The 13,809-nt window shown below is 54.3% G+C and overlaps 1 protein-coding gene across 2 annotated transcripts in view; it reads left to right on the top strand.

The window, feature by feature from the left end:
- Positions 1–13,809, top strand: part of PKLR (pyruvate kinase L/R) — a 31,536-nt gene that overhangs the window by 8,205 nt on the left and 9,522 nt on the right. For both annotated transcript variants that reach the window (XM_073637284.1, XM_073637283.1), the window contains exons 3-10: positions 1,592–1,683; positions 1,752–1,883; positions 1,954–2,140; positions 2,365–2,635; positions 2,707–2,857; positions 3,854–4,006; positions 11,261–11,427; positions 11,511–11,692. In XM_073637284.1, coding sequence (XP_073493385.1) covers positions 1,592–1,683; positions 1,752–1,883; positions 1,954–2,140; positions 2,365–2,635; positions 2,707–2,857; positions 3,854–4,006; positions 11,261–11,427; positions 11,511–11,692 — 1,335 coding nt within the window. The remainder of the gene's footprint in view (positions 1–1,591; positions 1,684–1,751; positions 1,884–1,953; positions 2,141–2,364; positions 2,636–2,706; positions 2,858–3,853; positions 4,007–11,260; positions 11,428–11,510; positions 11,693–13,809) is intronic.

A 13,809-nucleotide genomic window follows, 5' to 3' on the forward strand; every position in this document is an offset into this window, starting at 1 on the left:
ATGTATCGCTCCTGTATCTGATGAATATCCCCCAGATGTATCGCTCTTGTATCTGATGAATATCCCCCCGATGTATCGCTCTTGTATCTGATGAATATCCCCCCGATGTATCGCTCTTGTATCTGATGAATATCCCCCCGATGTATCGCTCTTGTATCTGATGAATATCCCCCATGTATCGCTCCTGTATCTGATGAATATCCCCCAGATGTATCGCTCTTGTATCTGATGAATATCCCCCCGATGTATCGCTCTTGTATCTGATGAATATCCCCCCGATGTATCGCTCTTGTATCTGATGAATATCCCCCCGATGTATCGCTCTTGTATCTGATGAATATCCCCCCAATGTATCGCTCTTGTATCTGATGAATATCCCCCCGATGTATCGCTCTTGTATCTGATGAATATCCCCCCGATGTATCGCTCTTGTATCTGATGAATATCCCCCCGATGTATCGCTCTTGTATCTGATGAATATCCCCCCGATGTATCGCTCTTGTATCTGATGAATATCCCCCCAATGTATCGCTCTTGTATCTGATGAATATCCCCCCGATGTATCGCTCCTGTATCTGATAAATATCCCCCCGATGTATCGCTCTTGTATCTGATGAATATCCCCCCGATGTATCGCTCCTGTATCTGATGAATATCCCCCCGATGTATCGCTCTTGTATCTGATGAATATCCCCCCCGATGTATCGCTCTTGTATCTGATGAATATCCCCCCCGATGTATCGCTCTTGTATCTGATGAATATCCCCCCGATGTATCGCTCCTGTATCTGATGAATATCCCCCAGATGTATCGCTCTTGTATCTGATGAATATCCCCCCGATGTATCGCTCTTGTATCTGATGAATATCCCCCCGATGTATCGCTCTTGTATCTGATGAATATCCCCCCAATGTATCGCTCTTGTATCTGATGAATATCCCCCCGATGTATCGCTCCTGTATCTGATGAATATCCCCCCGATGTATCGCTCTTGTATCTGATGAATATCCCAACGATGTATCGCTCTTGTATCTGATGAATATCCCCCCAATGTATCGCTCTTGTATCTGATGAATATCCCCCATGTATCGCTCCTGTATCTGATGAATATCCCCCCGATGTATCGCTCCTGTATCTGATGAATATCCCCCCGATGTATCGCTCTTGTATCTGATGAATATCCCACCCGATGTATCGCTCTTGTATCTGATGAATATCCCCCCGATGTATCGCTCTTGTATCTGATGAATATCCCCCCGATGTATCGCTCTTGTATCTGATGAATATCCCCCCGATGTATCGCTCTTGTATCTGATGAATATCCCCCCGATGTATCGCTCTTGTATCTGATGAATATCCCCCCCGATGTATCGCTCTTGTATCTGATGAATATCCCTCGGGTCTATGGGCACATTGTATATGTTGGTGAATATCCCCAGTATAACACTCCCGTAGCTGGCTTTCATCTTCTCCCCAGTAATACACCTCTGTAGCTGGTTAGTACTTTCCCTTCTGCCTGTTTGCCCCTACAATGGGCACATTACAGACATATTCAGTGTCCCTCGGTAATTTGCTCCCCTGTGTGTCCCAGGCCCGGCTTCCCGCTCCGTGGAAATGCTGAAAGAGATGATAAAAGCTGGAATGAACATTGCTCGTTTAAACTTCTCACATGGGACCCACGAGGTGAGCACCCCTAAATCCGTGTCCTCCCATAACAATCATGCCTTCCTAAAACCATCCTCTCCCACCAGTATCATGCCGGCTCCATCCAGAACGTGCGTGAAGCTACTGAAAGCTTTGCCACCAATCCCATGTTTTACCGGCCGGTTGCCATCGCACTAGACACCAAAGGACCCGAGATCCGCACAGGAGTTATCGGCGTGGTATGTGGGGGACGGGCACCTATCTGAGAGGGGAGTACATTCTGTCTGTCATGCCACATTTATCCTGCAGGGGGAGAATGCAGAAGTGGAGCTGGTGAAGGGCACGGTCGTGAAAGTGACCTCTGACCCCGCATATCAGGACAAGTGTGACAACAAGACCCTCTGGGTGGACTATAAAAATCTCTGTAAGGTGCTGAAGGTCGGGGGCAGGATCTTCGTGGATGACGGTCTTATATCGTTGCTGGTCAGAGAGATGGGTGAGTCGTTGGAGGTGGGGCGTCCATATTGGGGTGGCCGAAGCTTATAATCTAAGGATCGTGACCATATGGGAGGCCACATGGGATGTTTAGGGAGGATTGTGGTTGGACTAGGGTGGACTATTTTGTGGGTGGGTAGGTGGCAAGATGTTTGGAGAGTGAATATAGGATACCTTGGTGACACTCTGAGCAGGTGGTAATGATATGTCGTCTGTTTTGGCCAGGTCCTGATTACTGTCTAGCGGAGGTAGAGAACGGGGGTAACCTGTGCAGTAGGAAGGGGGTGAATCTTCCGGGAGCTGAGGTGGATCTTCCTGCCTTATCAGAAAGGGATCGCATGGATCTTAAGTTCGGCATTGAGCAGGGAGTGGACATGGTGTTTGCCTCATTCATCCGGAAAGCCCAGGACGTGTTGGCCATTCGCCAGGAGTTGGGTGAGAAGGGGCGTAACATCAAGATCATCAGCAAAATAGAGAATCATGAGGGGGTGAAGAGGTGAGTGTCCCCTGACATTCTCCACGCTACCCTGCTATTTTCCGCCTCACATCTTGCTCTCTCTGTTGAAGGTTTGATGAGATCTTGGAGGCCAGTGACGGGATCATGGTGGCCCGCGGAGACCTTGGTATTGAGATTCCAGCAGAGAAGGTGTTCCTGGCCCAGAAGATGATGATTGGAAAGTGCAACCGAGCGGGAAAACCGGTCATCTGTGCCACCCAGGTGGGGATATCTAGTGTTATCATTGCACTGTATCACCAGTCTGGTATCCATAAACTGCTTCAAGGGATATTCCCGTGTGTCTCTACGCTGGGGTCCCCGCCTACATAGGGGTTGTGTGAGGCTTTCTACGCTGGGGTCCCCGCCTACATAGGGGTTGTGTGAGGCTTTCTACGCTGGGATCCCCGCCTACATAGGGGTTGTGTGAGGCTTTCTACGCTGGGGTCCCCGTCTACATAGGGGTTGTGTGAGGCTTTCTACGCTGGGGTCCCCGTCTACATAGGGGTTGTGTGAGGCTTTCTACGCTGGGGTCCCCGTCTACATAGGGGTTGTGTGAGGCTTTCTACGCTGGGGTCCCCGTCTACATAGGGGTTGTGTGAGGCTTTCTACGCTGGGGTCCCCGTCTACATACGGGTTGTGTGAGGCTTTCTACGCTGGGGTCCCCATCTACATAGGGGTTGTGTGAGGCTTTCTACGCTGGGGTCCCCGTCTACATAGGGGTTGTGTGAGGCTTTCTACGCTGGGGTCCCCGTCTACATACGGGTTGTGTGAGGCTTTCTACGCTGGGGTCCCCGCCTACATAGGGGTTGTGTGAGGCTTTCTACGCTGGGGTCCCCGTCTACATAGGGGTTGTGTGAGGCTTTCTACGCTGGGGTCCCCGCCTACATAGGGGTTGTGTGAGGCTTTCTACGCTTGGGTCCCCGTCTACATAGGGGTTGTGTGAGGCTTTCTACGCTGGGGTCCCCACCTACATAGGGGTTGTGTGAGGCTTTCACCGCAGTTCACGCTCGCATCGCTTATTAGTCAGTTGCACGTTACTTATTGAAGGGATGGTTAATGAGAAAAATCCAAAGGCGTTTGTATGGGACTTACTTTTGAAAACGATGGAAAACACCAAAAAGATGACAAGTGTGAACATACTGTTATTGGTATAGGGGTGCCCAGGAGTCAGCTTCTCTGCTGCGGGCAGTGTGATTACCAGAGTCTCTCTCCTCTCAGATGCTGGAGAGTATGATCAAGAAGCCTCGGCCCACCCGAGCGGAGAGCAGTGACGTGGCCAACGCTGTACTGGACGGAGCCGACTGCATCATGTTATCTGGAGAGACGGCCAAGGGCCTGTATCCCGTGGAGGCGGTCCACATGCAGCATGCGGTGAGCGGAGTGGCCCCATAACATGCACCTCACAACCACCCCTCTATCTGCCCTGCAGTCTGTTAGGATGCTGAATCTTCTTCCTGGGTTTTAGTCGGTTGAAAGGTGGAGAAAGGCCGGCGATCTGCTTCTTCTATAGTCCTGGGGAGGATATTGCTCACCTGGGAGTGTGTACTTCTTATCCGTACATTGCATTGGGGGTTATTATACTGTACAGTGAGCGCAGGGGTGAGGGGGTGTACTATACACTGAGCGCAGGGGTGAGGGGGTGCATTATACACTGAGCGCAGGGGTGAGGGGGTGTATTATACACTGAGCGCAGGGGTGAGGGGGTGCATTATACACTGAGCGCAGGGGTGAGGGGGTGCATTATACACTGAGCGCAGGGGTGAGGGGGTGTACTATACACTGAGCGCAGGGGTGAGGGGGTGCATTATACACTGAGCGCAGGGGTGAGGGGGTGCATTATACACTGAGCACAGGGGTGAGGGGGTGCATTATACACTGAGCTCAGGAGTGAGGGGGTGCATTATACACGGAGCGCAGGGGTGAGGGGGTGCATTATACTCGGAGCGCAGGGGTGAGGGGGTGTACTATACACTGAGCGCAGTGGTGAGGGGGTGTATTATACACTGAGCGCAGGGGTGAGGGGGTGTACTATATACTGAGCGCAGGGGTGAGGGGGTGTACTATACACTGAGCGCAGGGGTGAGGGGGTGTACTATATACTGAGCGCAGGGGTGAGGGGGTGTACTATACACTGAGCGCAGGGGTGAGGGGGTGTGTTATACACTGAGCGCAGGGGTGAGGGGGTGCATTATACTCGGAGCGCAGGGGTGAGGGGGTGTACTATACACTGAGCGCAGTGGTGAGGGGGTGTACTATACACTGAGCGCAGGGGTGAGGGGGTGTACTATATACTGAGCGCAGGGGTGAGGGGGTGTACTATACACTGAGCGCAGGGGTGAGGGGGTGTATTATACACTGAGCGCAGGGGTGAGGGGGTGTACTATACACTGAGTGCAGGGGTGAGGGGGGTGTATTATACACGGAGCACAGGGGTGAGGGGGTGTACTATACACTGAGTCCAGGGGTGAGGGGGTGTATTATATACTGAGCGCAGGGGTGAGGGGGTGTATTATACACTGAGCGCAGGGTTGAGGGGGTGTACTATACACTGAGCCCAGGGGTGAGGGGGTGTATTATACACTGAGCGCAGGGGTGAGGGGGTGTATTATACACGGAGCGCAGGGGTGAGGGGGTGTATTATACACAGCGCAGGGGTGAGGGGGTGTATTATACACAGCGCAGGGGTGAGGGGGTGTATTATACACTGAGCGCAGGGTTGAGGGGGTGTACTATACACTGAGCGCAGGGGTGAGGGGGTGTATTATACACTGAGCGCAGGGGTGAGGGGGTGTATTACACACTGAGCCCAGGGGTGAGGGGGTGTACTATACACTGAGCCCAGGGGTGAGGGGGGTGTATTATACACTGAGTCCAGGGGTGAGGGGGTGTACTATACACTGAGTGCAGGGGTGAGGGGGTGTATTATACACTGAGCGCAGGGGTGAGGGGGTGTATTATACACTGAGCGCAGGGGTGAGGGGGTGTACTATACACTGAGCGCAGGAGTGAGGGGGTGTACTATACACTGAGTGCAGGGGTGAGGGGGTGTATTATACACCGAGCCTAGGGGTGAGGGGGTGTACTATACACTGCGCAGGGGTGAGGGGGTGTGTTATACACTGAGCGCAGGGGTGAGGGGGTGTATTATACACTGAGCGCAGGGGTGAGGGGGTGTACTATACACTGAGCGCAGGGGTGAGGGGGTGCATTATACACTGAGCCTAGGGGTGAGGGGGTGTACTATACACTGACTGCAGGGGTGAGGGGGTGTACTATACACTGAGCGCACGGGTGAGGGGGTGTACTATACACTGAGCGCAGGGGTGAGGGGGTGTATTATACACTGAGCACAGGGGTGAGGGGGTGTACTATACACTGAGCGCAGGGGTGAGGGGGTGTATTATACACTGAGCCTAGGGGTGAGGGGGTGTACTATACACTGAGCCCAGGGGTGAGGGGGTGTATTATACACTGAGTCCAGGGGTGAGGGGGTGTATTATACACTGAGCGCAGGGGTGAGGGGGTGTACTATACACTGAGCGCAGGGGTGAGGGGGTGTATTATACACTGAGCGCAGGGGTGAGGGGGGTGTATTATACACTGAGCCTAGGGGTGAGGGGGTGTACTATACACTGAGTGCAGGGGTGAGGGGGTGTATTATACACTGAGCCCAGGGGTGAGGGGGTGTATTATACACTGAGCACAGGGGTGAGGGGGTGTATTATACACGGAGCGCAGGGGTGAGGGGGTGCATTATTCTCGGAGCGCAGGGGTGAGGGGGTGTACTATACACTGAGCGCAGGGGTGAGGGGGTGTATTATACACTGAGCGCAGGGGTGAGGGGGTGCATTATACACGGAGCGCAGGGGTGAGGGGGTGCATTATTCTCGGAGCGCAGGGGTGAGGGGGTGTACTATACACTGAGCGCAGGGGTGAGGGGGTGTATTATACACTGAGCGCAGGGGTGAGGGGGTGCATTATACACTGAGCTCAGGAGTGAGGGGGTGCATTATACACGGAGCGCAGGGGTGAGGGGGTGCATTATTCTCGGAGCGCAGGGGTGAGGGGGTGTACTATACACTGAGCGCAGGGGTGAGGGGGTGTATTATACACTGAGCGCAGGGGTGAGGGTGTACTATACACTGAGCGCAGGGGTGAGGGGGTGTACTATATACTGAGCGCAGGGGTGAGGGGGTGTACTATATACTGAGCGCAGGGGTGAGGGGGTGTACTATACACTGAGCGCAGGGGTGAGGGGGTGTATTATACACTGAGCGCAGGGGTGAGGGGGTGTATTATACACTGAGCCTAGGGGTGAGGGGTGTATTATACACTGAGTCCAGGGGTGAGGGGGTGTACTATACACTGAGCGCAGGGGTGAGGGGGTGTGTACTATACACTGAGCGCAGGGGTGAGGGGGTGTACTATACACTGAGCGCAGGGGTGAGGGGGGTGTATTATACACTGAGTCCAGGGGTGAGGGGGTGTATTATACACTGAGCGCAGGGGTGAGGGGGTGTATTATACACTGAGCGCAGGGGTGAGGGGGTGTATTATACACTGAGCCCAGGGGTGAGGGGGTGTATTATACACTGAGCCTAGGGGTGAGGGGGTGTATTATACACTGAGCGCAGGGGTGAGGGGGTGTATTATACACTGAGTCCAGGGGTGAGGGGGTGTATTATACACTGAGTCCAGGGGTGAGGGGGTGTATTATACACTGAGCCCAGGGGTGAGGGGGTGTATTATACACTGAGCCTAGGGGTGAGGGGGTGTATTATACACTGAGCCTAGGGGTGAGGGGGTGTATTATACACTGAGCCCAGGGGTGAGGGGGTGTACTATACACTGAGCCCAGGGGTGAGGGGGTGTATTATACACTGAGCCTAGGGGTGAGGGGGTGTATTATACACTGAGCGCAGGGGTGAGGGGGTGTATTATACACTGAGCGCAGGAGTGAGGGGGTGTATTATACACTGAGCCTAGGGGTAAGGGGGTGTACTATACACTGAGCACAGGGGTGAAGGGGTGTACTATACACTGAGCGCAGGAGTGAGGGGGTGTATTATACACTGAGCCTAGGGGTGAGGGGGTGCATTATACACTGAGCACAGGGGTGAGGGGGTGCATTATACACTGAGCTCAGGAGTGAGGGGGTGCATTATACACGGAGCGCAGGGGTGAGGGGGTGCATTATACTCGGAGCGCAGGGGTGAGGGGGTGTACTATACACTGAGCGCAGGGGTGAGGGGGTGTATTATACACTGAGCGCAGGGGTGAGGGTGTACTATACACTGAGCCCAGGGGTGAGGGGGTGTATTATACACTGAGCCTAGGGGTGAGGGGTGTATTATACACTGAGTCCAGGGGTGAGGGGGTGTACTATACACTGAGCGCAGGGGTGAGGGGGTGTGTACTATACACTGAGCGCAGGGGTGAGGGGGTGTACTATACACTGAGCGCAGGGGTGAGGGGGGTGTATTATACACTGAGTCCAGGGGTGAGGGGGTGTATTATACACTGAGCGCAGGGGTGAGGGGGTGTATTATACACTGAGCGCAGGGGTGAGGGGGTGTATTATACACTGAGCCCAGGGGTGAGGGGGTGTATTATACACTGAGCCTAGGGGTGAGGGGGTGTATTATACACTGAGCGCAGGGGTGAGGGGGTGTATTATACACTGAGTCCAGGGGTGAGGGGGTGTATTATACACTGAGTCCAGGGGTGAGGGGGTGTATTATACACTGAGCCCAGGGGTGAGGGGGTGTATTATACACTGAGCCTAGGGGTGAGGGGGTGTATTATACACTGAGCCTAGGGGTGAGGGGGTGTATTATACACTGAGCCCAGGGGTGAGGGGGTGTACTATACACTGAGCCCAGGGGTGAGGGGGTGTATTATACACTGAGCCTAGGGGTGAGGGGGTGTATTATACACTGAGCGCAGGGGTGAGGGGGTGTATTATACACTGAGCGCAGGAGTGAGGGGGTGTATTATACACTGAGCCTAGGGGTAAGGGGGTGTACTATACACTGAGCACAGGGGTGAAGGGGTGTACTATACACTGAGCGCAGGAGTGAGGGGGTGTATTATACACTGAGCCTAGGGGTAAGGGGGTGTACTATACACTGAGCACAGGGGTGAAGGGGTGTACTATACACTGAGCGCAGGAGTGAGGGGGTGTATTATACACTGAGCCTAGGGGTGAGGGGGTGCATTATACACTGAGCACAGGGGTGAGGGGGTGCATTATACACTGAGCTCAGGAGTGAGGGGGTGCATTATACACGGAGCGCAGGGGTGAGGGGGTGCATTATACTCGGAGCGCAGGGGTGAGGGGGTGTACTATACACTGAGCGCAGGGGTGAGGGGGTGTATTATACACTGAGCGCAGGGGTGAGGGTGTACTATACACTGAGCACAGGGGTGAGGGGGTGTACTATACACTGAGCGCAGGGGTGAGGGGGTGTACTATACACTGAGCGCAGGGGTGAGGGGGTGTATTATACACTGAGCGCAGGGGTGAGGGGGTGTACTATACACTGAGCGCAGGAGTGAGGGGGTGTATTATACACTGAGCGCAGGGGTGAGGGGGTGTACTATACACTGAGCACAGGGGTGAGGGGGTGTATTATACACTGAGCCTAGGGGTGAGGGGGTGTACTATACACTGCGCAGGGGTGAGGGGGTGTGTTATACACTGAGCGCCGGGGTGAGGGGGTGTATTATACACTGAGCCTAGGGGTGAGGGGGTGTACTATACACTGAGCGCAGGGGTGAGGGGGTGTATTATACACTGAGCGCAGGGGTGAGGGGGTGTGTTATACACTGAGCGCAGGGGTGAGGGGGGTGTATTATACACTGAGCGCAGGGGTGAGGGGGTGTACTATACACTGAGCGCAGGGGTGAGGGGGTGCATTATACACTGAGCGTAGGAGTGAGGGGGTGTACTATACACTGAGTGCAGGGGTGAGGGGGTGTACTATACACTGAGCGCAGGGGTGAGGGGGTGCATTATACACTGAGCCTAGGGGTGAGGGGGTGTACTATACACTGAGTGTAGGGGTGAGGGGGTGTATTATACACTGAGCGCAGGGGTGAGGGGGTGTATTATACACTGAGCACAGGGGTGAGGTGGTGTACTATACACTGAGCGCAGGGGTGAGGGGGTGTATTATACACTGAGCCTAGGGGTGAGGGGGTGTACTATACACTGAGCCCAGGGGTGAGGGAGTGTATTATACACTGAGCCCAGGGGTGAGGGGGTGCATTATACACTGAGCGCAGAGGTGAGGGGGTGCATTATACACTGAGTGCAGGGGTGAGGGGGTGTACTATACACTGAGCCCAGGGGTGAGGGGGTGTATTATACACTGAGCGCAGGGGTGAGGGGGTGTATTATACACGGAGCGCAGGGGTGAGGGGGTGTATTATACACTGAGCCCAGGGGTGAGGGGGTGTATTATACACTGAGCCTAGGGGTGAGGGGGTGTATTATACACTGAGCGCAGGGGTGAGGGGGTGTATTATACACTGAGCGCAGGAGTGAGGGGGTGTATTATACACTGAGCCTAGGGGTAAGGGGGTGTACTATACACTGAGCACAGGGGTGAGGGGGTGTACTATACACTGAGCGCAGGGGTGAGGGGGTGTATTATACACTGAGCGCAGGGGTGAGGGGGTGTACTATACACTGAGTGCAGGGGTGAGGGGGTGTATTATACACTGAGCGCAGGGGTGAGGGGGTGTATTATACACTGAGCCTAGGGGTAAGGGGGTGTACTATACACTGCGCAGGGGTGAGGGGGTGTGTTATACACTGAGTGCAGGGGTGAGGGGGTGTGTTATACACTGAGTGCAGGGGTGAGGGGGTGTATTATACACTGATCGCAGGGGTGAGGGGGTGTACTATACACTGAGCGCAGGGGTGAGGGGGTGCATTATACACTGAGCACAGGGGTGAGGGGGTGCATTATACACTGAGCCTAGGGGTGAGGGGCTGTACTATACACTGAGCGCAGGCGTGAGGGGGTGTACTATACACTGAGTGCAGGGGTGAGGGGGTGTACTATACACTGAGCGCAGGGGTGAGGGGGTGTATTATACACTGAGCCTAGGGGTGAGGGGCTGTACTATACACTGAGCGCAGGGGTGAGGGGGTGCATTATACACGGAGCCTAGGGGTGAGGGGGTGTACTATACACTGAGCGCAGGGGTGAGGGGGTGTATTATACACTGAGCACAGGGGTGAGATGGTGTACTATACACTGAGCGCAGGGGTGAGGGGGTGTATTATACACTGAGCCTAGGGGTGAGGGGGTGTACCATACACTGAGCCCAGGGGTGAGGGGGTGTATTATACACTGAGCCAAGGGGTGAGGGGGTGCATTATACACTGAGCGCAGGGGTGAGGGGGTGCATTATACACTGAGCGCAGGGGTGAGGGGGTGTACTATACACTGAGCCCAGGGGTGAGGGGGTGTATTATACACTGAGCGCAGGGGTGAGGGGGTGCATTATACACGGAGTCCAGGGGTGAGGGGGTGCATTATACACTGAGTCCAGGGGTGAGGGGGTGCATTATATTTGTAGTTCTTTGCTCTTCTCACATCGTTCTCTCCGCAGATCGCCCGGGAGGCAGAAGCTGCCATCTACAACCAGCAGTTGTTTGAGGAGTTGCGCAGAGTGACCCCTCTGACTCAGGACCCCACAGAAGTGACGGCTATTGGAGCAGTGGAGGCCTCCTTTAAATGTTGTGCTGGAGCCATCATTGTTCTTACCACATCGGGCAGGTGAGGCTTCCTCTCCCCCGTCCACTTCACGCTGTAGCTGCCACCATATGTCACAGGTTGATGTTCTCATGCCTCAATCACAGATCTGCTCAGCTTCTCTCTCGTTATCGCCCTCGAGCCCCCATCATAGCGGTGACCCGTAGCCAGCAGGTAGCCCGCCAAGCTCACCTGAACCGAGGGGTGTTTCCAGTCTTGTATCGGGAGTCACTACTGGAGATCTGGGCTGACGACGTGGACCGCAGGGTGCAGTTCGGAATTGAAATTGGTAAGATTCATTTCAGCCAGACATGTGGTCTGCATGGAGTAGCGTGCGCTCGTATAGGAAGGCGTGAAGCCACGGGTCTGACGATGGGACATGATGAGCGCTTATATAGGAAGGCGTGAAGCCACGGGTCTGACGATGGGGCATGATGAGCGCTTATATAGGAAGGCGTGAAGCCACGGGTCTGACGATGGGACATGATGATCGCTTATATAGGAAGGCGTGAAGCCACGGGTCTGACGATGGGACATGATGAGCGCTTATATAGGAAGGCGTGAAGCCACGGGTCTGACGATGGGGCATGATGAGCGCTTATATAGGAAGGCGTGAAGCCACGGGTCTGACGATGGGACATGATGAGCACTTATATAGGAAGGCGTGAAGCCACGGGTCTGACGATGGGACATGATGAGCGCTTATATAGGAAGGCGTGAAGCCACGGGTCTGACGATGGGGCATGATGAGATCTTATATAGGAAGGCATGAAGCCACGGGTCTGACGATGGGGCATGATGAGCGCTTATATAGGAAGGCGTGAAGCCACGGGTCTGACGATGGGGCATGATGAGCGCTTATATAGGAAGGCGTGAAGCCACGGGTCTGACGATGGGGCATGATGAGCGCTTATATAGGAAGGCGTGAAGCCACGGGTCTGACGATGGGGCATGATGAGCGCTTATATAGGAAGGCGTGAAGCCACGGGTCTGACGATGGGACATGATGAGCACTTATATAGGAAGGCGTGAAGCCACGGGTCTGACGATGGGACATGATGAGCGCTTATATAGGAAGGCGTAAAGCCACGGGTCTGACGATGGGGCATGATGAGCGCTTATATAGGAAGGCGTGAAGCCACGGGTCTGACGATGGGGCATGATGAGCGCTTATATAGGAAGGCGTGGAGCCACGGGTCTGACGATGGGACATGATGAGCGCTTATATAGGAAGGCGTGAAGCCACGGGTCTGACGATGGGGCATGATGAGCGCTTATATAGGAAGGCATGAAGCCACGGGTCTGACGATGGGACATGATGAGCGCTTATATAGGAAGGCGTGAAGCCACGGGTCTGACTAAGGGCATGATGAGCGCTTATATAGGAAGGCGTGAAGCCACGGGTCTGACGATGGGGCATGATGAGCGCTTATATAGGAAGGCGTGAAGCCACGGGTCTGACGATGGGACATGATGAGCGCTTATATAGGAAGGCGTGAAGCCACGGGTCTGACGATGGGACATGATGAGCGCTTATATAGGAAGGCATGAAGCCACGGGTCTGACGATGGGACATGATGAGCGCTTATATAGGAAGGCGTGAAGCCACGGGTTTGACTAAGGGCATGATGAGCGCTTATATAGGAAGGCGTGAAGCCACGGGTCTGACGATGGGGCATGATGAGCGCTTATATAGGAAGGCGTGAAGCCACGGGTCTGACGATGGGACATGATGAGCGCTTATATAGGAAGGCGTGAAGCCACGGGTCTGACGATGGGACATGATGAGCGCTTATATAGGAAGGCGTGAAGCCACGGGTCTGACGATGGGGCATGATGAGCGCTTATATAGGAAGGCGTGAAGCCACGGGTCTGACGATGGGGCATGATGAGCACTTATATAGGAAGGCGTGAAGCCACGGGTCTGACGATGGGGCTTGATGAGCGCTTATATAGGAAGGCGTGAAGCCACGGGTCTGACTATGGGGCATGATGAGCTCTTATATAGGAAGGCGTGAAGCCACGGGTCTGACGATGGGGCATGATGAGCGCTTATATAGGAAGGCATGAAGCCACGGGTCTGACGATGGGACATGATGAGCGCTTATATAGGAAGGCGTGAAGCCATGGGTCTGACGATGGGACATGATGAGCGCTTATATAGGAAGGCGTGAAGCCACGGGTCTGACTAAGGGCATGATGAGCGCTTATATAGGAAGGCGTGAAGCCACGGGTCTGACGATGGGGCATGATGAGCGCTTATATAGGAAGGCGTGAAGCCACGGGTCTGACGATGGGGCACGATGAGCGCTTATATAGGAAGGCGTGAAGCCACGGGTCTGACGATGGGGCATGATGAGCGCTCGTATAGGAAGGCATGAAGCCACAGGTCTGACGATGGGGCAT

Source organism: Phyllobates terribilis, unplaced genomic scaffold, assembly GCF_046119375.1.
Source record: "Phyllobates terribilis strain yellow unplaced genomic scaffold, ASM4611937v1 Scaffold_6__1_contigs__length_29720123, whole genome shotgun sequence".
In the NCBI taxonomy this organism is placed as follows: domain Eukaryota; kingdom Metazoa; phylum Chordata; class Amphibia; order Anura; family Dendrobatidae; genus Phyllobates; species Phyllobates terribilis.